The 24,129-nt window shown below is 39.0% G+C and overlaps 4 protein-coding genes across 5 annotated transcripts; 1 reads left to right on the top strand and 3 right to left on the bottom strand.

Moving 5' to 3' along the window:
- Nucleotides 1-6,906: 6,906 nt before the first annotated feature.
- Nucleotides 6,907-11,537, top strand: LOC121807193 (syntaxin-51-like). Its single transcript, XM_042207405.1, has 6 exons — nucleotides 6,907-7,169; nucleotides 9,407-9,627; nucleotides 10,105-10,310; nucleotides 10,391-10,491; nucleotides 10,575-10,619; nucleotides 11,181-11,537. The coding sequence occupies exons 2-6, from the start codon at nucleotides 9,410-9,412 to the stop codon at nucleotides 11,310-11,312; spliced, it is 702 nt and encodes a 233-aa protein (XP_042063339.1). The 5' UTR covers nucleotides 6,907-7,169; nucleotides 9,407-9,409; the 3' UTR covers nucleotides 11,313-11,537.
- A 376-nt stretch (nucleotides 11,538-11,913) lies between these two features.
- Nucleotides 11,914-18,114, bottom strand: LOC121809549 (protein HOMOLOG OF MAMMALIAN LYST-INTERACTING PROTEIN 5-like). The gene is made up of 7 exons (XM_042210253.1): nucleotides 17,741-18,114; nucleotides 16,185-16,334; nucleotides 16,011-16,111; nucleotides 14,627-14,736; nucleotides 13,253-13,328; nucleotides 13,008-13,130; nucleotides 11,914-12,710 (listed from the first exon to the last, which is right to left on the bottom strand). The coding sequence occupies exons 1-7, from the start codon at nucleotides 17,928-17,930 to the stop codon at nucleotides 12,081-12,083; spliced, it is 1,380 nt and encodes a 459-aa protein (XP_042066187.1). The 5' UTR covers nucleotides 17,931-18,114; the 3' UTR covers nucleotides 11,914-12,080.
- Nucleotides 18,115-18,249: 135 nt separating this feature from the next.
- LOC121809550 (grpE protein homolog 2, mitochondrial-like) lies at nucleotides 18,250-21,550 on the bottom strand. 2 transcript variants are annotated; one of them, XM_042210256.1, is made up of 7 exons: nucleotides 21,282-21,550; nucleotides 20,095-20,299; nucleotides 19,822-20,009; nucleotides 19,559-19,726; nucleotides 18,945-19,073; nucleotides 18,608-18,727; nucleotides 18,250-18,487 (listed from the first exon to the last, which is right to left on the bottom strand). In XM_042210256.1, the coding sequence occupies exons 1-6, from the start codon at nucleotides 21,426-21,428 to the stop codon at nucleotides 18,647-18,649; spliced, it is 918 nt and encodes a 305-aa protein (XP_042066190.1). In that variant the 5' UTR covers nucleotides 21,429-21,550; the 3' UTR covers nucleotides 18,250-18,487; nucleotides 18,608-18,646. The 2 variants fall into 2 exon arrangements, with proteins under 2 accessions (XP_042066190.1, XP_042066189.1); XM_042210255.1 differs by having other exon boundaries at nucleotides 18,250-18,727.
- Nucleotides 21,551-21,961: 411 nt separating this feature from the next.
- LOC121808774 lies at nucleotides 21,962-22,486 on the bottom strand. The gene has a single exon (XM_042209354.1). The coding sequence runs from the start codon at nucleotides 22,484-22,486 to the stop codon at nucleotides 21,962-21,964; it is 525 nt and encodes a 174-aa protein (XP_042065288.1).
- Nucleotides 22,487-24,129: the final 1,643 nt, after the last annotated feature.

The raw sequence follows: 24,129 nt of genomic DNA, 5'->3' as shown, positions 1-24,129 counted from the left end.
GCTACTTTATCATTGAGCACGTATCTGTTAAGTCATTTTGCCAGTGCAATTGTAGAGGTATCCACACAATTTCTGCAATTAAGGAATGTCTAGCCGCACAAGTGAACACGGTCATCTGGTCATGGTATTGGAGGACATTATGCAACTTTATCGTATTGAAACAACCTATTTCTTGCACAATTACCTTAATGCCCGCACTCGGCTGGCAAAAAGAAAGGTCCTAGACCACGCATAGCGGTATAGTATATTGAAAAAAATCCCTACGCAAGTGGAGCACCTAGATAGACTTGTGCATGCTAGTGATACGGATTGCATCGCCAAATTGCGAATGGACCGCAACACCTTTGGACGGTTATGTCGTATACTACATGCGCGGGGTGGCCTGCACATCGGGAGATGTTTAGGAATCGAGGAACATGTTGCCATGTTTTTGGGGGTACTTGCTCATCATGATAAAAACCATGTGGTTAAATTCCATTTCCTCCGATCTGGGGCCACTGTTTCGCACATTGTGCACAACGTGCTTTGTGCAATTCTCAGCCTTCACTCGGTGCTGATTTCCAAACCCACTCCCGTCGCCGAAAACAACACAGATCATAGATGGAAATGGTTTAAGGTATTATACTTTGTAATACACTTATCAGCTGTGAACCTACAAGTTATTTTTATACAATTGTTCACCTAAATTGGCTCACTTAATTTTGGTTTTTTATTGAAGGGTTGCCTTGGTGCTCTTGATGGAACACACATCAACGTACTCGTCAGCAATGAAGACAAGCCCCGATACAGAACCAGAAAGGGGCAAATTGCGACTAATACCCTTGCCGTGTGTGATCGAAACATGCAATTCGTGTATCTACTAGCCGGGTGGGAAGGGTCTGCTGGCGACTCCCGTATTCTTAGAGATGCAGTTACCCGGTATAATGGCTTCAAGGTGCCCCAAGGTATGTTGTTCTATACCGGGGTAGTCCACTTATTCAAATATGTGTTCTTAAATAGAAAATCATCAAGCTTTATTTACGCCTCATAAAAATGTTCAATTTTCGATTGCCGCTAAATTGTTCGTATGTGCGCGGCAAATAGTTTTCATGGAATGGTGTTAGGGGCAAACCTGTCATTGGCAGTTGGAAAAAGGCAGGTTAAAAAAATGGCAAAATGCAATTCCTCAAATCTGAAGCCCAATTAAGAGTCAATGAACGCCCATTTAGTATGTGAATTGTATGGGCCCAGGAAACACATTTATGCCCTTGTTTCATTTAATGAGTACCCACAAGGGATGTAGTGAACACGCCCTTATATTTAATTTATTAAATTACTTTACAACTTATCATTCCTTTTTAGTGAGTGCAAAGATTACTCACTAATGTAGCTTATAATCTATTGTGCCATAAAACAATGCTAAGAGCATCTCCAATGGGCGGGTGTCCCACTCGGACATCCACTAGGACATCCCAAAAATATCTCCCGCCACGTCACTAGGACATTCTCATTCACAATCTGCCCTTCCCATCGCCCTTCCCACTAGGACTTCCTGCAATAAAAAAAATCACAAATTCACAAATAAAACAATTTACGTTTACGGAAATAAAATTTCAATACGAATACGAACGGGAAAAATTAACAACTTCATTTAAAAAAAACATACATGATTTGAAAAAAAATTCAACGAGCCGTATATATAGAGTTTAAAAAAAATTAAAAATCGGACGTCCGACCCGGACGTCCGACCCACGCCACAATGGCGGACGTTCGCCCGCCCGTCGCGCAGACGTCCTCACGGGACGTCCGCATCCGACCTCCCCTGCCATAATGGCGGACGTCCCGGTCGCCCGTCGCGCACGTCCGACCGGACGTCCGCCATTGGAGATGCTCTAACATTAACAAAATTATGAACATATGAAGGGTTACGTTGAACCTTTTTAGAGCTTTGACCAGCTTCTGGAAATGGATGGCAGAAAAACAATAGGAGCAGTACTTTTAGGTACTTCTAATTTAAACATTAACATTTTATTAAGAGCATCCACGATAATGGACTAGCGCCCGGCCTAGTTGCTGACGAGCGACTAATGCGACCAACGAGAGGCCAGTTGTGAATGTCGGGCGTTAGCCGATCGCTCGCCAGTATAGGTCATTAGTAACCAGCATTGGGAGGAGTGTCATGCCATTAGGGCACCTGCAACGCGTCTCGCGGGTGTCCCTTATCTCGTCCCTCCGAGACGAGACGGGCGCGGGACGCGTTGCAGGGTCCGGCGCCATGCGTGACGTGGAGCGCTCCGGCGCCATGCGTGACGCCCACTCGCCGACCCGCGAGTGGGCTTCATCACGCAGACGCAATAAATTATTTTAAAAAAAAATTCGAATTTAATAAAAAAAATTAAAATTAAAAACGGTCATTTTCCTTTTTTTATATTTTTTACTCTATAAATACTCCTATTTCATCCTCATTACACACAAACACACATCTATTCTTCTCAAATTACCTTCACTAGTATTAACACCCGTGCTATGCACGGGACATAAAAGTTTCAAATTATAAATACAAAATAAATGAATATATAAAACCATAAACCATGTATGGCTATATCTTTCACCCAACTATTACATTAGTACGCACAAAAATATGGTCATTGTCATTTATGGAAAGTTATCCCAATTTATTACCCATATACACCAAGTTATTTATAACTTATTATAACTTATACCATCATTAAAACATTACTTCAACTACTCTTCCCCCTCTCATACTTTACAAATTTTATCTTAATTTCCATAGCATATTATATGCCTATATTTTTATTGAACGAAGAGAGTAATGTACATAAATATAATATTTTAAGAAGCATAGAAGAGAAATAGGAATCAAAGTTATAAAGAACAAAATCTTATCTCATAAAAGAAATCAAATCAAATAAATTGTATCTTTTCATACTACCTTTAGTGTCCACAATCTTATCTCATGACGCAAATTATTTTGTCACAATATCATCCTATGAATATCATCACCCAAACACTATCATTTTACTTAATTAATATTTTAACTTTTCTTGAATACATGCACTATGCAAGTTTAGAGAATTTGTTTTTCTTTCATCCAAAATAAAATTAAAATAAAATTTTATATAGTTATACTATCTTAATAATAACTTATAAAAAAAACTAAATGTCTCAATAAAAAAATACTTAAATCGCAACAAATATTATAATAGTAAGTACCAAATGGATCTTTAACACTATAGGTTTTAATGCCTTAGCATAACTTATGATGTATGACCAAAGACTAAATACATAGTAATTATTTATAATAGATAAAATAAAATCAACTCAATTAGAATTATGTATACTAAATTTAACTGTATAATTAACTGTAGAATTATGTATACTAAATTTTGTATTATCCGATAATCACATTTTAGTTGACTATTTATTTCTTCCATTTAATTTCAAACCATTGCATAACTTGATATATATGGCCAAAGACTAAATGAGTTGTTAATATTGGAAAGAATAAATTTCTTACTTCCCACCACATACACGTATAAAAAGTAAATTGCCACTTAAAATAACGATAATATTTTATGCATCTTATTTGTTTTGAATAATATGAAATTTACACTACTCTTATATTTAGAAGTTATACAAACTTTATAAGTTAGATTTAATTTTACATATATATATAATTTCATCTTATTTCGTAGTGTATACAACTCTTTAGTAGTATTGTTTAATTAATTAGAGACTAATTAAAATATATGAACTGAAAACTTTGATTGAGTAATTATAGGATGAAAATTGTAAACATTACATATTTGTGTTGTCATTTAGCTTGTGAATTAATTCAGAAAAAAAATATTACAATAAAGGATTAAATTGCAATTTTAACCTAAATAAATGGAAGGCAAACTAAACTCTATAGCACAATTCCAATTTTAATCCAAATATAAGGCTAATTAACATATACTACTACTTTTATAACTAAATTGTAAAAAAAATGAAAAATATATATGAAGTATATACTAAATCCAATAAATTAATAGTCCAAATTAAATCTAACTTTTAAGACACAATAATACCTAATTTAGGACTATATTCAATTAAAAAGAAAATCAATCAATGGAGTATAAAATTTTCCAAAATTCTAACTCAATAAAAACCTAAATAAACCCTACCAACCCTACGATAAAAGTTGCGCCTCCCTATTCTCCATCTCTCTCCCAATCACGCATCTCTCTTCCTCTTCTGCGCCTCCACACTCTCTCTCAATCAGCCTGGCCACCTCCCTCTCGTTGCCTTGCCTCGCCACCTCCCTCTCTCTGCCAATCGACGCCGCCACGCCCACCGCCGTGCTTGCCGGGTTTCCTTCCATCCTGCTTAACTGCCTGTTTGGTCGGCCATGGTGTCGCCGGATGACTCTTGCAGAGTTGCAGTTCCTGCACCGCCGCCGCTGCCTCCGTCTCTTCCGCCGGATGGTTCTCTTCCAGCCGCCGCTGCTACCTACGTTCCTTCCGCCGTCGCCGCTGCCTCCGTCCCTTCTGCCGCCGCTGCCTTTACTTTCCGGCCATGCTTCTCCGGCGCTGGCCTCATCCCCGATGAAGTATCTTTTTCATGTTTCAGAATATAGAATCTAAAACCAATATTTAGTTATTCAAAGTTTCAGAAATGTATAAATTGAAAGATTCTACATAGATTTTTGCTAATTTGATATGTTTGTTCCTTTGCCAAAGCCTTTGCCGGAGTTCTCGCCGGAGCCATCACCGGATTCCAAGCAGAACCACCCCCTATTTTGCAATCATAAAGTTAGAAAATTAGTTCATGATACATAAATGTAGATTCAACTAATGGCAGACTCTATTTAAAAGTGTTTCGAAACTTTCTCAAGAAGCTAGAAATTTATTGAACAATACTCAAAATAAAATAAAGAAATAAAAGCCACTTCATCTCTCATTTTTCCCTCCAAAAAGGGTATCATTATCTTTTCACCAAACTGACACTTTATATTATGATAGATTTCCTTTCCAATTTTCATCTCAAATCATCTCTTTTATTCTTCTACCAAAGTGAATACATTCATGGATCCATTTGAGCAAATGCGTCGAATAATGGAAGAATCACTTGAAGAAGATCGACGTAGGGAGGCGGAGGAAGCCGTGCCGCCCCAAAGACGATCCTAGACTTACATCCATCGTAACCGGGAGGAAGCCGCCGCAAGGTTAGTACGCGACTACTTCTGTGATAACCCGGTATGGGGAGATACCTACTTCCGTCGCCGTTTCCGCATGCGGTGACAGCTATTTCTCCACATCGCAAATACATTGGCAGCCCGGGAAGAGTTCTTCCAAGAAGGGTTCGACGCTGTTGGCCGTCACAGCCACACGGCGCTGCAGAAATGTACTGCTGCAATCCATCAGCTTGCGACTGGACAAACGACGGATTTGTTCGACGAATACCTCCACATTGGAGAAAGCACTGGGAGAATGTGCTTGATGCAATTCTGCAAAGGCGTCCGTGCAGCCTTCACCGACGAATTTCTCCGAAAGCCAAGCACGGCAGTTTGTCAGGTTCTGCTCCACCTTCACGAAGAAGTGCATGGATTCCCCGGGATGCTTAGTAGCGTCGATTGCATGCATTGGCAATGGAAGAATTTCCCTGTGGCGTGGAGGGGGTCATACACGAGCGGCCACAAAGCACCCACCCCATGCGTACTTCGGGGTCCCCGGATCGAACAACGACATCAACGTGCTCAACCAATCCGACCTCTTCGCCGAAGTGTTGGATGGTAAAGTGCTGACCATCAACTTCATCGCTAACAACCGGCGGTATAAAATGAGGTACTATCTTGCCGACGACATCTACCCGAAGTGGCCAACCTTCGTGAAGACGTTCAACAGGCCGGTAAACGAAAAACATGCTCTTTTTGCGCAGAAGCAGGAGGCTGCTCGCAAGGATATGGAGAGGGCGTTCGGGGTTCTCCAAGCGCGCTTCAACATTATCAAAGCCTCGGCTCGTACGTGGTTCATGGAGAGTATGGTCGACATCATGTATACGTGCATAATCTTGCAGAACATGATTGTCGCCGATGAAGGATCTGAGGCGAGAAATTGGTTCGACCCTGAAACCCCCGGAAGCTCTACCGCAAGTAGTCCGCCTCGCAGTGGAGTGCATCCGTCTTTGCAAGATCGGTTGTCTATTCGAGCAAGGACACGCGATTTTACCGCCCACGCCCAACTCCGAGATGATCTAATGGAACACATTTGGGCAAAATTTGGCGGAAGAAATTAAATTATGTATTTTTTATTTTTTTAGAATTTTTAATTATGTTTTTTTTAATTTTTTAAGAATTTTAAGTTGTAATTTTATTTTATTTAATGAAATGTGTTTTTATTAATTGAATTTGTTGGAAATAAAAATAAAAAATGAAATTGAATGAATAGTAAGTTAAGAAATGGTTAAGAGACAGATAAGAGATGTAGGGTTGCAGGTTCTGTCTCTTAGTTAAGAGATTGAGTGAAAAGTACAGTGAAGCCCATGAATAGTTAAGGGATGAGACGGTTAATAGACGGATAAGAGACAACGTTGCAGATGGCCTAAGAAGGGTGAACTTATAGTAAGCGGAACCCCACGTTGCAGGGGAGGGGGTGGTGGTGTCCGGTGGAGGGCATGGCACATTAAAGCTCATTTTTTAATTTTTGTAAATTTTCTAGAATTTTAATGAAATCATTTTATTATTTATAGTAGTAGTACTTATTGAGTTATTGTTTACTTTTTAAGTTTATAAAATTGGTTGATAATCAAAAAATAAAAAATATGGAAGAATACATGGCATGTGTGAAATTGTAGGAATTATTATTATATGTTGGCTTTTCACGATTATTTAACGGAGTAATTATATTAGAATTATTCTTTAAATCGGAAGCTTAGAAAGTGGAGTATAGGAGAAAGAAGTCGAGGAATATAAAAGTGCAGTTTGTGGTGCAAATTCAATTGCCGAAGACGACGGTTGACGTACGACTTTTTTGACCGATAGCCGGTGGCGCCGCCCGTCTCGCCCCCCCCCCCTTTCCCTGAAAATTATTGAAAGAAAATCATAATATTGTTCTAGGTTTCGTGCAAGTCCTGTCAGAATCTATCTCTTACGGGTTCGACCACAAAAAGAGTCAAATCCTAATTACAAGGTAAAACGATCATCTATTCTTTTTCTTACGATTTGCCTTTTGAACCTTGTGTGTTGTATCTGCAATTGAACACATCACCTGTGTTTCAGCTGCGTTGCCGATTAAATTTGGATGAGGGCATTAATTTGAGATCTGTTTTATGTTAAATTGTTTATTAGGATTTTGAAGTATCAATGCCTTCATGAGTATGAACACTTGTATCTTGTGAAAAATTGTATTGGATTTTATTGAGGTTAGAGCATCCCCATGGCTACTCTCCGGGGCGGACGGCGGCCGTGCCAGTGGTGCGACACAGCCCCGTCCGCTGCTGTGCTCGCGCCAATGGCACGGCGCTGCTCGATAATAAGAGCACGTCCGTGCTGCTGTGCAGGTCGACGTGGCAGCATGAAATTGGCCAACGACAATGCCGATGTAATTTCCTTTTTTTAAAATCGAAAATAATACCAAAAAAAAAAAGCGGATTCCAAAATAATATATCCGTTTATTGAAATTTTTTTGAATTTATTAAAAAAATTTTAATCCCAAAATCATCTATAAATCCGCACATTCATCATCCATTTTCTCATACAACACATTCATCATCCATCTTCCTCTCTTACTCAAACCCTCTCTAAAAATTCAAAAATGGATTTCATCGATATCATGGCTGAATCGAAGCGCGAAGAACAAGAATACTATGAACAATATCGTGCCGCCTATGAAGCCTATGTCGCCGCCGCCACCCCCGCCCCTCCTCCTCAACCAACTAGATCAAAACGCCGCTACATTCCTCGGGACCGGGAGGGAGCCCATGAAAGGCTCGTTGCCGACTATTTTTTCGACACGCTGTGGTTTTCGGAATATTACTTCCGGCGCCGTTTTCGCATGTCAAAACGGTTGTTTATGCATATTGTCAACACATTGTCCGCCCGTGTTGAATATTTTCAATCACGTAGAGACGCAACCGGTCGATAAAGTCTCTCGGCGTTGCAGAAGTCTACTTGTGCCCTCCGACAACTTGCTACTGGGCAAACGACTGACCTCTTCGACTAGTATTTGCATGTGGGTGAGTCAACTGGAATCCTATGCCTCAAAATTTTTTGGGACGAAATTCGTTTTGCTTTCGGTGAGGAATTCCTTCGGGCACCCACCGCCGAAGATTGTCAACGGTTGCTTCATCTTCACGAAAAAGTCCACGGTTTTCCCGGTATGCTTGGCAGCATTGACTACATGCATCGAAAGTGGAAGAATTGCCCGAATGCTTGGAGGGGGCAGCACTTAAGCGGCCACAAAGGCGGCGGCCCAAAGCTTATCCTTGAAGCGGTCGCCTACTACCGCATATGGATTTGGCATGCATATTTCGGTGTTGCCGGATCCAACGATGACTTGAACGTGCTCTATTCTTCACCACTCTTTAATGATGTTTTGAATGGGGTGGCACCGGTGGTCGACTTCACCGTCAACAGAAATCCATACCACATGGATTACTATCTCGCCGATGGTATCTAACCAAGGTGGTCGTCTTTTGTGAAGACGCTCAGCAATGCGCAAGACCCGAGACAGGTTCTTTTTGCAAAGCGTCAAGAGTCTGCTTGACGTCGAAAGAGCTTTTGGGGTCCTTCAAGGCCGATTCAACATTGTGAAGGCTCCGTCTCGGCTGTGGTACTCTAAGAATATTGCCAACATCATGTACACGTGTATTATCTTGCACAACATGATTATAGCCGACGAATGACCGATGTCGGCTAACTTTTACGACGAGGATGAAGCCGGAAGCTCAACAACAAGATCTCCCACACGCCGAGGTGTGCATACGACAGTGCGAGAGAGGATCGAAACAAGACACACAATGCGCGATACCGAAGCCCACATTGAGCTACAAGAAGACCTAATCAAACACATTTGAGCGAAATTCGGCGACGAGTAGTGGGGTTTTTTAATTTTAAGAATTTAATTATGTAATTTTTTATTTTTAGGACTTTAATTATGTAATTTTTAATTTTTAGGATTTGAATTATGTAATTTTTAATAGTATTCCGGGTATTTTTAATGCATTCTAATATTGTGGAAATATTTTTATTTAAATTGAATAATAGAATGGTGGTACCCTTGAGCATGTCCTTCGGAAGAGCATGAATGTGGGTGTTGTGCTCTTGGGGAAGAGCAGAGAGTAAAAAATGAATAAAAGCGGGTCTGGGCCCACTTCCATGCTCTTGCCTAGGTCACTCAGTTGTGAATGGTTTGTTATCTTTTGTCAGACAATGGCAGCTTTGGGTGATGCATGGGTAAGGGAATATAATGAAGCAGTTAGACTTGCTGATGATATCACTAACATGATATCTGAAAGAAGTTCACTGCCACCTTCTGGGTCAGAAGCACAGCGGCATGCATCAACCATACGGAGGAAAATTACGATACTGGGAACCAGATTGGATAGCCTACAATCTCTTCTGCAAAAGCTTCATGGAAAGCAATCTCTGTAAGTTGCTTAATTTCTCTCTTAAATATCTCTTATTGTAAGACTCAAATTAAGTTAGTAAATTCGGTATTATCTTCATCTTTCTGCTTTTGCATTCCCATTGGTTACACACACTTTAGTTACCTTCCCTTATTTCAACTGCGGCTTAATCTCTAGTAATAGTTCACAATCCAAGCCCTAAATGGTTATCCACAGCTAATCTTTGTTATGCTACAGATGCGTCTGAATCTGAACTGCCAAACTAGCAACTATAATTTCATTTCCGGCTCCTGGCTTGGTAGGATAATGTGATATAGTTGGCTTAGCAAACTTATGAGCTCCCAATTGTTTTTATCTTTCCTTTTTATTTCTTCTTTTTTGAATTAGTGTTACTTTCTCTGACAGTATAACTTCCCGTGCTTGGGTTGCGATGACTCTTGGATTACTTGTAAATGTGTTCTCATCATGTGTATTGGTCCTGCTTTCTTCCTTATGCAGGACAGAGAAAGAAATGAATCGTCGACGCGACATGGTGAATAATTTGAGATCAAAAGTAACTCAGTTGGCTTCCACATTAAACATGTCAAACTTTGCTAATAGAGACAGCTTACTTGGTCCAGAGATAAAACCTGCTGATGCAATGAGCAGAATAAGTGGCCTTGACAATCAAGGGGTTGTTGGTCTTCAAAGACAAGTCATGAGAGGCTAGTATCTCTAGCTACTATCTTCTACTTAATTTGGTTTTCCCCCTCTTATTTTGATTCTTATTCTTATGACCCTGCAGAGCAAGATGAGGGTCTTGAAAAATTGGAGGAGACAGTCATAAGCACTAAACACATTGCACTTGCAGTGAATGAAGAACTTGATCTTCATACAAGACTAATTGTAAGTTTTCTTTTCTTTTTTGATTTCGTAAATTATAGTCATAATGTTTTGTAATAATGAAGTTCATGTCTGTTGATTTGTAGGATGATCTTGATCAACATGTTGAGGTTACGGACTCCAGACTACAGGTTAGTATATGTATATCCACATCTTTTGCTGTTAATTATGTGGTCGTTGTGGATTTTCCTCTAATATTAAATCATTTGCATAACGTAGTATGTTGAAACTAATGCTTTCATCTCAGTTTAAATAATGTGAGAATAATCATAAAAAACAACGTAATATTGCGATACTAGCTTTATAAGAGATTCTAGATGATACTTTCCCAGATCCGGGGATGTGCTTAAGAAAACGAAAATCAGGGTGCATCAATATGGGCCACTGTCAGGATGTTAACTAATGTGATATGTTGATAGATAATGTTGAGTAGTTGAAGGATAGATGCTTAAACAAGTTCAACATTTAAAACTAAAGTGATGTTGGGCTGTTTGCTTGTATGATAGTATGATTGATTGATAAGATTGTGTACGTTGAAGGATTAGCTGATTACATAGGTTTAAAAAAAAATTCTATATATGTGTGTAAATGCAGACCTATGTCTTCCTTCGATTTTGCCTTCCTCCCCTAATATTTTGCAAATAAAAAGGTTTAAATTATTTTCATTGTTTTCATTTTTGTGAATCAAACAGCGAGTACAGAAGAGGCTTGCAATATTGAACAAGCGGACTAAGGGCGGCTGCTCTTGCATGTGTTTGCTTCTATCAGTGATAGCGATTGTCGGTTTGGTTGGTGTTATATATATGCTAGTCAAATATTTGTAAATTCGAGAAAAGAGAAATTATTTATTTCGTGTCTTTCTGTTTTCAAAATGACTGATTTGTTGGTTCAAGTTATGTTGAGTGGAAAGCTTTGTATGTATGTATTGACTGAGATGAATACGGTTCTTGAATTTGTGATCAAGTATATGGTTCCATGATTTTGAGGCTTTGCACTGTAAATGTAAAACCTGTATTCGCAGCTTATGAACTTTTGGTTGATTTTAGGTATATTTTGCCTTACCTTAGAACTCAGTTGTGTGTTATGTCCATTTTGGGAAATTTTTCGATGAAAACAAGGCTACTTCTATCTCATAAAAGATGATGTCTATAGTTCTATTTAACCATTCAACCTTGTGTTACTGATTTGGGACAAATTCTATTTTTAACGTGAGCTATAAAAAAAATACACCAATTTATAGCTTTCTAGTAATTTTACCACATTTTACAATTTACAGTAGTATACATTCATCACTTAACCATATAGTATCTCTTTTTGGTAACCACAAGCTGGAATATTATAATCTTATTTTCTGCCGAAGCCAAAATACCATGTAACGTGTTATCATTAAGAGCGAGTCAATATGTTGAAATTTCAGAAATCCTATTTGCATAAAAGCATCCATAATTCCATCATCAGCAATTTAGAGAGTTCTGTTCAAACATATGATCCCATTCTTCACTTCATGAGTTGAAAACAAAATAATCACCACAACCGATCGCTCTGCTGGATATCAAAACATTTAAAGTAACTTGCAGAATTTCTGCAGCGGATCAGTGGCTAGCTGTTGGCTTTGTCAACAATTCCAGTGATTTCTTAAGGAAATCTACTGCAACAAAAACGTCATCGAATGCCAGAGCACTAACAGCAAACCTAGCTGCTTTCTGTGCTTCAGCGATTTGCCCAGGCAGAGGTTCATAGTTGCTGTCATACTCATATTCTGGTCCGGCAGTTGGTGAAGGTTCTGAAACACTCACATTGTTTGAGGGTGAAAAATTGGAATAGGCATCACCATGGCTTTGATGATAAGAAGGGTAGTGGGGGGGAGCTGTACTCTCAGTTAAGCTAGGGTAAGAATGGAAATTTGGGTACGAGTGAGGCAAATGCTGCTGAAAATCTGGCTGGAACGGTTGGTGATGATATGATTGAGGATGGATGGAACGCTCAGTGCCATTGGATGGAGATGGTTGATGAAAGTGGTCAGAAGGGTAGTCGTCATTAGGGTGATGATGCAGGGTTGAATAATTTGAGGAAGAAGAACGAGTAATATTTGAAGGTTGTCGTGAGATATTAGAGTGCTGCAAATTAGCTTTATCATATTGGTGAGATGATGAACTGGAATCTGGCGCAGTTGTTGAGGAATTGGGCCGAGTGGCATCAACAGAGCTGCTTGGTTCAAGATCCTGTGAAAATAAAGGTGAAAACTATTAGAATCCACAAAAGATGGGAAGTTATCAACTCAGAATCTATGACTGCTAAGATATTTAGGGGAAGCAATACAACATTAAAGAAATAAGGGCAAATTCTGCCTATTCATTCCAATTAATCATATGAGAATAACCCACAACATAATTTACAGAAACAGCTCCAATTTTGAACTAACTTTCACCAAGCAAGTTGATGAATAAACTTACTCCCCAGCAGGAGATAGAACAGTTTACGTATATAATTTAAAATTTGAGTAATAAAAAATATCATACATATTCACCGCTCGATGGTGCTGGTTCAGCACCAGGAGGACCTGGTAGAGGCTTCCTCCCTTCGCTCAGAGCTTTCCTTATATCAGCTGCTTTCCATGTTGCATACTTGTGCTTCTGCTCAAGCTGCAAAAAGTTCAAATGAAAACATCAGCTTCAAAGAAACACTTATGCTCAAGCAACTAGAAAATCCTACATATCAGTGATATCACCATCAATGTAATGTTTTAAATCTAGTGAGAACTTACATCAGGCTGAACTTCACCAAATTGCTTCAGGATATCAAAGAAAATGCTCGCAGCATAAAAAGTTTTTGCAGTTTTCCTGTACCAATTGGATATAATTTATAACTAGGAAATATAGACTAATCACCCATTACTTATGCATGGTTAAGATGTTCATGATATGAATCTCAGGGTAAAAATAGTTCAGAAAACATATACGCACAGAGCTGAACCCTACAATCTTCAGAAGATAACCCACCAGCAGAACAAGAACATGCCTGATATTTTCATGAGCAAAACATAGCCTAGGGAAGAACTAACATATCATAATAATGATGTACTGATACTAATCACATTGATCTCGAGTAGTTGAGTGACATAACACCAGTTTTTTCTAGATAAGGTAGATGATTTCACAACATTCAATTAGACCAATAAAATGCAGAAAAATAAAATGGAAGGGGGTGGATGGGAAAAGATTAAACGAAAAAGGAAGAAGTGAAAAAGATTTCCTTTGCAATGCAGAAGAATGACGAATTTATGGTCAATAAGAATAAAAGAGAGGGGGTATACATAGATGCACTGATGCAGTAGTTGATTGTTTGTAGCATGGTTAATTACTTAATTTGTTTTATTCCTGCAAAATGTGTGTTTAAAACTTCTAGTTGGTGCTGTAGTTGTAGTATTCTTTGGGCGGTATTCAAAAGTTCCTGGGATAGTGTTTAATCTCCGGCATAGTTTGCTTGAAATGAGAGAAATGCTCCTGGAACAACAGTTTTTGGTCTTTCCTTCAAGGTTTCAGAATAAATAGTGTATATTTGTTCTTGCTTCTTAACAGTTGCCTATTCAATTTTAGCAGTACCCTTAGCTCCATCAAGACTCGATAGAAAATTTAAAAACCCGATGTACATGATATCTTATCTGCAAATACATGTTTATGTTTAACAGCAGTTCTCCAATTTCCAAGAAACATGTCATGAAATTACAGTTTTAGCTATGACACAATAACTCCCAGTTAAGTTCCTTACCTTCCAAATAATACTCTGTCGTCAACTAAAAGTTGAACACACAAAAAAGAACTAAAGCTAATCAACAATGCAATGTCACCACAACTATATCATTGTGTGGCATTTGGATGCTCTCTTATAAGATTTCGCCCTGCGTTGATAAACCCATAGTGTATCACATTCTTATGCAAATCCTATCTATTCACTACACTCCCAAACACAAGATCCTCCTTCATGTGCTCACCATCAGAATTTTTAAAACTACTCAAGTATTGCAGGCATAAGAATTTTAGTGGATTGTACCTTTATGAGAAAAAGAAATGAATTCTTGAAAGCATCAAATACATGACCAGATAAAGACAAATTAAAAAGATGTAGGGAAGTAACATACAGATCAGCTCGCCCAGCTCTATCCTGTTTGTCTGCCTTGGAAAATACATTCAAGGCAAATCCTTCCACATGTAGGTGGTCATCAGGTCCCAAAATAACTGACTTCTTGTCCTACGAGACAATAGGAAAAAAAGGTAAACTGAAAGAAGCATCGCATCCTCTCAATTGTTGTGATCTGGATATATCATATATGTATGCCATGATATCAAAATCAAATTGCACCAAACAACTCGGTATAGCTGTTTCAAATAGGCAAGTCAGATCACTTAAAATTTTAAAAATTATCGATAACAATTGAGCATATGCAGAAAAACAAATGTTCATCTGCATAATCCATCTGCCCTCAGTGAATTCCACCTGGTGACGTGTCTACTATCTACAAATACACAAGCTCAGGCCATCCGCAATGGCGCCTAGCGCACCGCCTAGCCGAGCCCCGGCGCTAGGCGGTCCATTACAACCGCCCAGCGGATTTCGGAATTAAAAACCGCCGAGCGCTCGGCGATGTGTGGGCGCTGGGCGATCCGCTCGGCGCCATTGCAAGCTCCGGATCACCGAGCGCATCGCCCAGTAGATTTTTTAATTTTTTTTATTTAATGTTTTTTTATGAAACTCATTCTTGGTTGTTTCTATTTTATAAGGACATCCTTGAATGTTTTATGTTCCACTCTCGATGTGGGACAAACTCATTCTTGGTTGTTTCTCTTTTATAGAGACATCCTAGAATGTTTTATGTTCCACTTTCGGTGTGGGACAAACTCATTCTTGACAAACTCATTCTTGGTTGTTTCTCTTTTATAGAGACATTCTTGAATATTTTACGTTCCACTTTTGATGTGGGACAAACTCATTCTTGGTTGTTTCTCTTTTATAGAGACATCCTTGAATATTTTATATTTCACTTTCGATGTGGGACAAACTCATTAATGATGATGTTGTAATGTTATTTTAATTTTAATAAAGTGTGTTTTTTTAATTAATGTACTTTTTTAAAATTTTAATATTATTATTGAATTTTCTCGTATCTGTGTCATAAATTTAATTCCGTATTTTGTGTGATTGTTAATTATTTGTTTTATATAATTTTGAGTGAGGTGGCTAGGCTATGGCTAGGCTATTTGCTTGTTTTGATGATGTGGCAGGAGGATTTTTAGTGTTGATGATGTGGCAGAAGGAGTTTGTGGCTAGACTATGGCTGGGCTATTGCTGGGCGTGTGGATGGCCTCACAAAAAATTTGTGTAAAATTGTTGCAATCAGACAAGGTGGTCGCAATTTCCAAACACCCAAAATTCAAGAGCCTTTCTATAAATTACTTAAATCTAAGTAAGAGAGCGGATAATTGAAAAGATATAACAAAAATAAAGAGAAGCTGATCCGAAAAAACCTTTTCGAGCTGATTCATTAGCGAGACAAGGAGGGCGTTGGTAGCCTTGGTGCGCTCTTTCTGAGGAATGTTGAGCCCTCGGTCCATGGCATACAATCGACCTGGTGAATAATTGAGAAGTAAAGCAGAATGATGAATAGAAATGGAGGATTAATTAGAAGGAGAAATGTATACAATAGTAGGCGACGAGAGGCTCGTGTTTCTGCAACTCATCGGCTCGCTGAAGGTAAGGGAGAAGCAGCTTCGCCGGTTCAATCTCGCTCGTCATCGGAATACGCGGAATTTTTGAATTTCTTTTTCTCACTTTCCTTTCCCCTTTGTTATCTGTAACTCCCCACAACCAATTTTTCAAATTTGCATTCAGTCAGTCGTTAATGATTAAGCGGTTTTAAATTGTGATCGATAAATACTTGGGTAATTAAATTATTCATATTTTATCTTAATTCGAATACAAAAAATTTTATTTTACTATATTTTGTCAATTGTGGTAAATAATGTTAATATTTTAAAATTTTGAGATATTTTTTAAGATAGAGAAAATATTTTAACTACCAAAAATCAAATTCCATTAATATTAACATTTTTCATACGTTGAATTGACTGATATACATGCGATTGATATCTTTTACACACCAATATAACATCGGCATAAGATTTAATCTTAAGGGCTGATTTCCAGATCTAACAGATCACAAATGAAAGTAGAACCGGAGAGGGTCTCCTACTCCACTACTCACAACAAAATAAAATAATATTATAATCATGACTAATTTTAATAAGTGATGATGGATTATTTTATTTTGTTATGAGTGTGGAATAGGAGTGGAGTAGGAGGAGTGGAGTAGGAGATCCACTCCGAGAATCGAAGAGTCATATGGGAGTTAATATCCTAATATAAATATAAAAGGGATAATTACATATTTTATACAAAATGTTTTACTTTTATTTCAATTTAATACAAAAAGTATTAAGTTTACATATTATATACAAAAAGTTTACAAAGTGTTTTAAATTAATACATTCCGTTAAATATTTTAAACACCATTAAATGATATTAAAAAACTTATCCCATTGTAGGTTTTTTAGTACAATTTGCTCATTTTTGGGTTAAAATTAAAACAAATCACTCTTAAAATTGAGTGAGTAAAAAGACAATAGTATTATATAGAGAATATTAAATTTGAGTTTATGGTAGAGGACATGACGTTAATTGAGTCGTGTAGAGTACATGACCGTCGATCTCCCCATCACGGTTGAGGATTTAGCCAATTTTCCTTCCTCACATTCCTTCTTTGTTTCTAAGAGCATCAGCAGTGGCGCGGAGCTCCCGGCGAAATTCTCAAAAACACCTCATGCCACGTCATACAGACTTCCCACTGCACTGCCACGTCATACGGACTTCCCACTGCACAGTGGCAGAATTCCCTGCGGAATTCCCAACGGACTTCCCACAATAATGCAATAAACGGGAATTCCGCGGGAATCAACGCAATGGAGGACGTCCGCACAGGAATTCCGCGGAATTGCGAATTTCTCGATGGAATTCCATATCCGTGCATGCCACGCACAATGGCGGACGTCCGCCACGGAATTCTCACACGCCGATGGGAATTCCGCGGTGACGTCCGCCACTGCTAATGCTCTAATCCCATAATAAAAAGCTAAAGCTAAAGAAACAAAGAGGAAAAATACAAGTCTATTTCAGAATGAGAACGAAAGAGGTCCCGTACCTATCATCATAGATTTCTGTGTCGACAATAAAAGCAATAGATTTCTCCCCGGAGTGCAAGTTGAAGGCTGTGTATTCTCGTCGGGGCTAAACACTTCGCCAATCAACATGATTTTTTTAATTCTCGTGCAATCTGTTCTCTGCAAGCTTAGCTCTACAGCCTCTACCGCTGGATGCCCAGCCGATTTCATCAATGTTCTCACTAAGTATGGTCATTTTATGCTCGTCCATAAGTTCATAATATGTCTCATCGTCCAATGGATTTTGAAGAAGATATTGCAGCATACATAAATCCACAACTACGTACTTGGTTCGATGGAATGAAACAAGAGCATATAGAATATGAACGCAATGAAAGAGGGAAATGAATGACAAATCTCAATTCATTCATTTGCTTAGTATGCCCAAGAAATACAAATAGAAATAAAATTGACATTCCTTATTTTGGTAACTAGAAAATAAATAGGAATGAAATAAAATTCATGTATTTCTCTTTCTTGGACTATGTCAGGATTCATATTATTTTATGAATATTATGAAATTAAAGAAATTAAATGATCTCGAAAGATGCACAAAATCTTACATCAAAACCATCTCTACCTACACTGTCCCTCAACTTATAAAACTTGCAGAATTAACACTGAATTGAGACGAACTCAAACGAGGGCGTTTATTTTTACAGGCAGTAGAACAAACCAAAATCAGTTCCTTCTACGCCTATCTCTTCACAACCAAAATTTCAGTAGCACTGAAAATACCGGCAAAGAAGAACACAGTGTAAAGATTAAGGGGAAATTAGCAAATATTTCTATCTAAGTAGTTGGAAGAATGCATCCAAATTAGTATAAGAGTAGATTTCTTTTTCCACCTGAATGTTTTGGAGAGTTTCTCAAGCATCAGATCCTTATTAAGCTTCCTCGTTGTCCACCGCGACTGTGACACCAACTTCGGCAGGCCTTATAACTCGGTCGTGCAGCTCGTACCCAGCCTAAAAAGGAAGCAAAGAGACATACATGAGGGAAAGACCAACAGGAAGAATGATGGATAAAGCACGCAGTAAGTCCTATACATGATTCATCATCCCAATTCATAATAGAACCATTTGAAACAAATAATAGCAACCCTTCCCATGTTTCTATTCCAACTTTTTAATTTTATCTTTTGAGAAACCTAGTGCTGTAAAAGTTTCAAAGCTTTTAAGATACCTTTAGAACAACTGCAACACGACCCGCCGGCTTTGAAGCATCTGGTACTTGGAACACTGCATTATGCCTGTTTGGATCAAACTCCTCATCTGTTGGGTCATATTTCTCGAGTCCAAATTTTTTAAATACCTGCAAATGAAAAGTTAGTGCACTACTTTACAATCTTTACATGAAGAAAACACGTAATCACAGGATAACAGTGTCAGGCACATGCCATTAAACGGTTAACAAAAATTAACATCCTTGACTGTGAGTGTGACTCATTTATTCATGATCTATACCTCAAATATTCAAAAAATTTAGATACAAGAAATCTGGGAGTGGATAATATATTGTTAGAAAGGTAATTGAGTTGGCTTTACAATTGTAGCAAATATTCATAATTTTTTAGATACACGATATCTGGGAGTGGATGAAATATTGTTGGAAAGGTAATTAAGTTGGATTTACAATTATAGCAAATGGCATTCTGATTACTATTCCCTTCATGTCTAGTTGAATTTGTTCATAATAATCACCTCCTAGACAAACAATAAATTAGTATAAAGCACTTTACAAGCATAGCAGAGACACAAAATCTACTGAGAGAATGAAGGATCCAAAAACTTAAATACCTCTGCTAACTGCTTTTCAGTCATTTCAACACCTTCAAGCAGTGTTTTAAGTTGATTAACAGCTCCAGCTGCATCTTGAGAGGTATCAATTTTCGAAAAACTCTCTTTTGCAGCAGAAGAAGCTCTTGCTAGATTATCCGCCACATCCAAAAGGCTTTTAGCAAAATTCTGCATAATAGGTTAACAAATATTTAGGTCAGCCTCCTCTAGTTGCCAGGAAAAGGGGTCCCCATAGAGCATGTCACCGGAACAAATACACATACCTGAATAGCAAACTTCTTTGCATTTTCTGATTCACGCTTTGTACGCGCTTTCACATTTTCCATCTCCGCGAAGGACCTTAACACCTTATCCTTCATTTGATCAAATTCTTCCTGCTTTTTCACCAAAAGTTGTTCCTTTTCCACCACAAGTTTCACCAGCTCATCTCTAGAAAGCTCGCTCTCCAAATCTGAATCATAGTAAAAAATCAACTTGTTTAGTATACATATTCTCCTTTCAATTATCAAATATATGGGGTGAGATACCAAATCAACCTGATTCACTTTTCTCATCAGAAACAGATTCTTCTGTTGCACTAGAAGCTTCATTAGCCTCCTTATTTTCCTTTCCATTTCCAGAATGAGCCGTCGTCTCCTTCTCATTGGGCTTTGGCGATGCAGATGATGAGAATCCAAACCATTGAAAGCCTGTTGAACTAAGGGCAGAATGATGTAGTGAAGAAATCTGAGCAGGTACCACCTACAATGGAAAGTGAGCACCTCTTAATTCCAACAACATTCACACAATAAAATTTCCATTATGAGAATCTAGAAAGCAGTGCAACACAAAGCTCAAAATCTAATTCAGCAATGTTGTAGCCTGGTATCCCCGAGATACCAGCTGTTCTTTTCTCATTTTTGGGTCAACATGTTAATTTTGATTACTATTTATTGCCTAGACAAAGATAGATGCTGAACAGGAATTGAATTAACTTTAGACTTCAGACATTTAGATGCTGGCGGCATCATATTAAACGAGCAATAGAATGAAAACAAATGAGCATTCAACAATAAATAAGCAAAGATAGACAGTAAATTGAATCTCAGAAGCTCACCCATCCAAAATAAATACAATTATAAAATAGTATACATTAAAATTCTGAAATATAACTTCGGTGAAAGCATAAACGAAGAAATTACTGAACTGAATTAAATATAACTTCCTGAAAGTCAAGATTACAACTCCATACTGTAACAGTAATCTCAGTTGATACTTATCATGGCTACATGGAAGACATAAACATGTATGCACGACCCTCTCTACCTGGTTAAACAATCTAACGAATATTGTCTACTCAAAAAGTTTGAGCAAGTTCTGGTGAAAAAACAATTTTTCCAAGTTTTAAAGTTCGTATCAAATGAATATATCAGTTGCAAAATGAGCTAAAAATTAGAAATTTTAACTTTCCAGAAAGGGGGAGAATCAAGGGCGAAAAAACATGAAAGGCTGCAGAAAAACTGAAAATGTTAAATGAACAGGAAGGAGTTCCCAACCGCGAAAAAACTAGCAATCATGAGTATCATTAGTATTCTGATTAAAAGAAAGACAGACACGTACAAATTGCGAAAACTGAAAAAAAAATCCAGAATAAACGTGCGCATAAATGCGGAAAATGAATAGAGCAGCCGCTGAAACAGAAAATAATCGATCAAAACCTAATACGGAAAGAGAAGAATCGTACCATGTCATTAACTCTGGGTGATGAAATTAAGTAATTGGATGAAGTTTGGAAATGTTTGCTTCCATGGAGGCCGGAGAGGAGCTTGGACTTTCGGGATTGAGTCAATAAGATTCTTGAGAACCGGGTAGTTATTCTGCTCAGAGACATGGCCGTGGCGGCGGTATCGTGATGGGCAGACGCCGGTGATGGGGATGGTGGCGGTGGAGCGAGGAAGGCAGAGAGGGTTTTAGAAGGATTTTGTGCTTGTTGTCAAAGAAAAGAAAACAGTTCAGCCTGTTCAGGTGGAGAAGGATCCATAATCAATATTGACTAAGTTGCCCCTGAATGTATTCGGGGGAGTAGAACTTTGTGGTGCATCGATCGCAGGGGTGTTGACGTCTTTTAATGTTGGAAAACCAGTGGCTATGGCTTTTTTTTAAAATAAAAAACACCCATTGTGGGCGGGGGGTTTAGACAGACCCCCAACCTGTGAAAATAATCGAAATATAATGTTCCAAAAATATGATCTTAGCCCAAAAGTGACTAAGATCCAAAAAAGGAGCATGGAGAAGTAAATTGGAGTTCTCACAAGCCGGGATCCTTCATCCTATCATCCTTCATCCTATCATAAAAAAGTAATGAACTAAATAATCAAAAGGAAGATCGAAAAAAACATAAGGTAACCCAACATGTGAACCGGATCAATCCACATCTCTGTGGCGGAAGAGGAAGTTAGGATATCCCAACTGGTCAATCCTAACCAACGCCTTCAGATACCGAGACGCAGAGGTTGGATCGTAGTTAGTAAGGGCTGGGGTCTGAACCCCCCTACCTGCAAGAAAATCAGCTGCCCGGTTCCCTTCTCTGTAGATGTGTGAGAATCGGACATGCCGTTGAGAAGTCATACTCCGGATTAAAGTCATGTGATGTCTAAGATCAGCAGCGCCAAGCTGTCCAGATGACAGCAAGGAAACCAGAGCCGCTGAGTCCAGCTCAATCCATATGTGTGTAGAAAGTTCCATAGCCATCTCGAGACCCCGAATAAGAGCCAACAACTCCGCCTCAAAGCTCGATGATGCGGCTATCGGAGCGTAGAAGGTGCGCAGATGTCCTCCATCCGAACCTCGAACCAATCTTCCCTCCCCCGCGTCCAGAGTCGATGAAGAGAAGACACCGTCAGTGTTTAGCTTTACCCAAGGGGCATCAGGTGGATGCCATAGGACCATGAGTGACCGCAGAACCTGCTGTCTGGGGGAGAAAGACATGAAATCAACCGACGGCAAACATCCCCTCCAGTGGGTCTGGGAGATCTTGCCGGCCAAAACAAGCACATGGAGATGGTGAGTGACCTGCCAAATAACATGAGATTGACGAAAAGGACGACCGCCATGTTTGCAGCTATTCCTCTCCGTCCAAAGAAACCAAGCAATCAAACAGGGTATAAGAAAACTAATATGCAAGGCGGGAGCCCTCTGGAAAGAGGACCTCCGCCAGTGACCTAGTCTAAGTGCAATATCAGTGCTCGTGTGAATCGGTGTGTGCGAAGAAGGAAACCAGACATCGAAATACTCCCATGTAGAAATCGCCGACTGACTCGAAAAAAAGACATGACTAAGAGATTCAACCGAAGGAGACCAACAACACTGACACCTAGACGCTAACTCAATCCCCCTCCTCTGCAACTTTTCATCCACCGGCAACCTACCAAACAACAGTCTCCAAATGAACACCGAGATGGTGGGGGTCAACCCTTGATTCCAGATAAGCCAAAAAATCTCCCTCTTCGAGAGTCTAGTCCGGATGCTCTCCCAGGCTGAGGTCACAGAGAACTCGCCATGGCTAGTCAGACTCCATCGCCTCACATCCTTCGCCCCCAACTCGATCGGCGTGGCTCTGATCTAGTCTATCACATCTGGAGGTACGCCAAACCTGAAAGATAAACTATGCAGCATATCCTCATCCCATGTATGATCATGCCAATATGATGCAACGGCCTGAGATTGAGGGTGATCATATATGAATTTAAATTTAAAATGGATATTGGTCTCTAAAATCATGAACTTTGGTCAAATTTTGATATTTTCCACAAATTTTGAAATTGGTCTCAAAAATCACAAACTTTATATTTTGTTTGTTATTTCCCATAGCATGTCAATCACCATAACCAACCAACTTTCGTGCATATTTTATCCTACTTGGCACTACTAAATCATCGTAATTTTCTACGAGCATTTTATCCTATTTGTCACGAACTTAAAAAGTAATCTAAAATATCATAAATGATGGGGTACGGACTAAACAAGCCCAACAGCAGTGACGGCCCATCAGCCCAAGGAAGAGTATGAGTTCGGCATTACCAAAGAGTTCGGCCTCAGCCTACAGCTCGGTAAAAGCCAACCAATCAAGCTCTGCTCTCAAGTCGGCACCAAGCTCTCAGATCGGCAACCAAAGCAGTTCGGTCTCAGTAAGAGTTCGGCCTCAGCCTACAGCTCGGCAAAAGCCAACCAATCAAGCTCTGCTCTTAGGTCGGCATCAAGCTCTACTCTCAGATCGGCAACCAAAGCAGTTCGGTCTCAGTTTTCGACCGAACAAGGAGTTAGTGGACCCATGCAGGATTTCCACGACTTCCAACATACCCACTACCACGTGGCGTCAACTCAGGCCACGATCTTAGGCCATGACCTACACGACCTCCACGACCTAGAGTGATGATGTAAGCCACGATCTTAGTTCAATGTATAAATAGAACTTAGATCTGATAGAAAGGGGTTAGAAGCTCTCTAGAGAAAAAAGACCATATAGCAAATAGCAAGTTTGTATTTGTAAGCTGTAGAAAACAGATCAAGCAATACAACTCTGCCCCCTTTTC

This window comes from Salvia splendens, chromosome 6 (assembly GCF_004379255.2).
Source record: "Salvia splendens isolate huo1 chromosome 6, SspV2, whole genome shotgun sequence".
Taxonomy (NCBI): domain Eukaryota; kingdom Viridiplantae; phylum Streptophyta; class Magnoliopsida; order Lamiales; family Lamiaceae; genus Salvia; species Salvia splendens.
The sequence above is the reverse complement of the archived record's forward strand: the minus strand, read 5'-3'. Positions and strand labels throughout refer to the sequence as shown.

Coding starts and splice junctions, on each gene's coding strand:
- LOC121809549 (XM_042210253.1), bottom strand. CDS start 17,930: ATGAAATCGGCTGGGCATCCAGCGGTAGAGGCTGTAGAGCTAAGCTTG. Junction 14,737..16,010: donor TAATGAATCAGCTCGAAAAG/GTTTTTTCGGAT, acceptor ATTGTCTCGTAG/GACAAGAAGTCAGTTATTTT. Junction 13,329..14,626: donor AGAGCTGGGCGAGCTGATCT/GTATGTTACTTC, acceptor CAATTGGTACAG/GAAAACTGCAAAAACTTTTT.
- LOC121808774 (XM_042209354.1), bottom strand. CDS start 22,486: ATGGTCCTATGGCATCCACCTGATGCCCCTTGGGTAAAGCTAAACACT.
- LOC121807193 (XM_042207405.1), top strand. CDS start 9,410: ATGGCAGCTTTGGGTGATGCATGGGTAAGGGAATATAATGAAGCAGTT. Junction 10,311..10,390: donor TCAAAGACAAGTCATGAGAG/GCTAGTATCTCT, acceptor ATGACCCTGCAG/AGCAAGATGAGGGTCTTGAA. Junction 10,492..10,574: donor ATCTTCATACAAGACTAATT/GTAAGTTTTCTT, acceptor GTTGATTTGTAG/GATGATCTTGATCAACATGT.
- LOC121809550 (XM_042210255.1), bottom strand. CDS start 21,428: ATGTCTCTGAGCAGAATAACTACCCGGTTCTCAAGAATCTTATTGACT. Junction 20,010..20,094: donor TGATGAGAAAAGTGAATCAG/GTTGATTTGGTA, acceptor ACTATGATTCAG/ATTTGGAGAGCGAGCTTTCT. Junction 18,728..18,944: donor GTGTTGCAGTTGTTCTAAAG/GTATCTTAAAAG, acceptor CTTCCTTTTTAG/GCTGGGTACGAGCTGCACGA.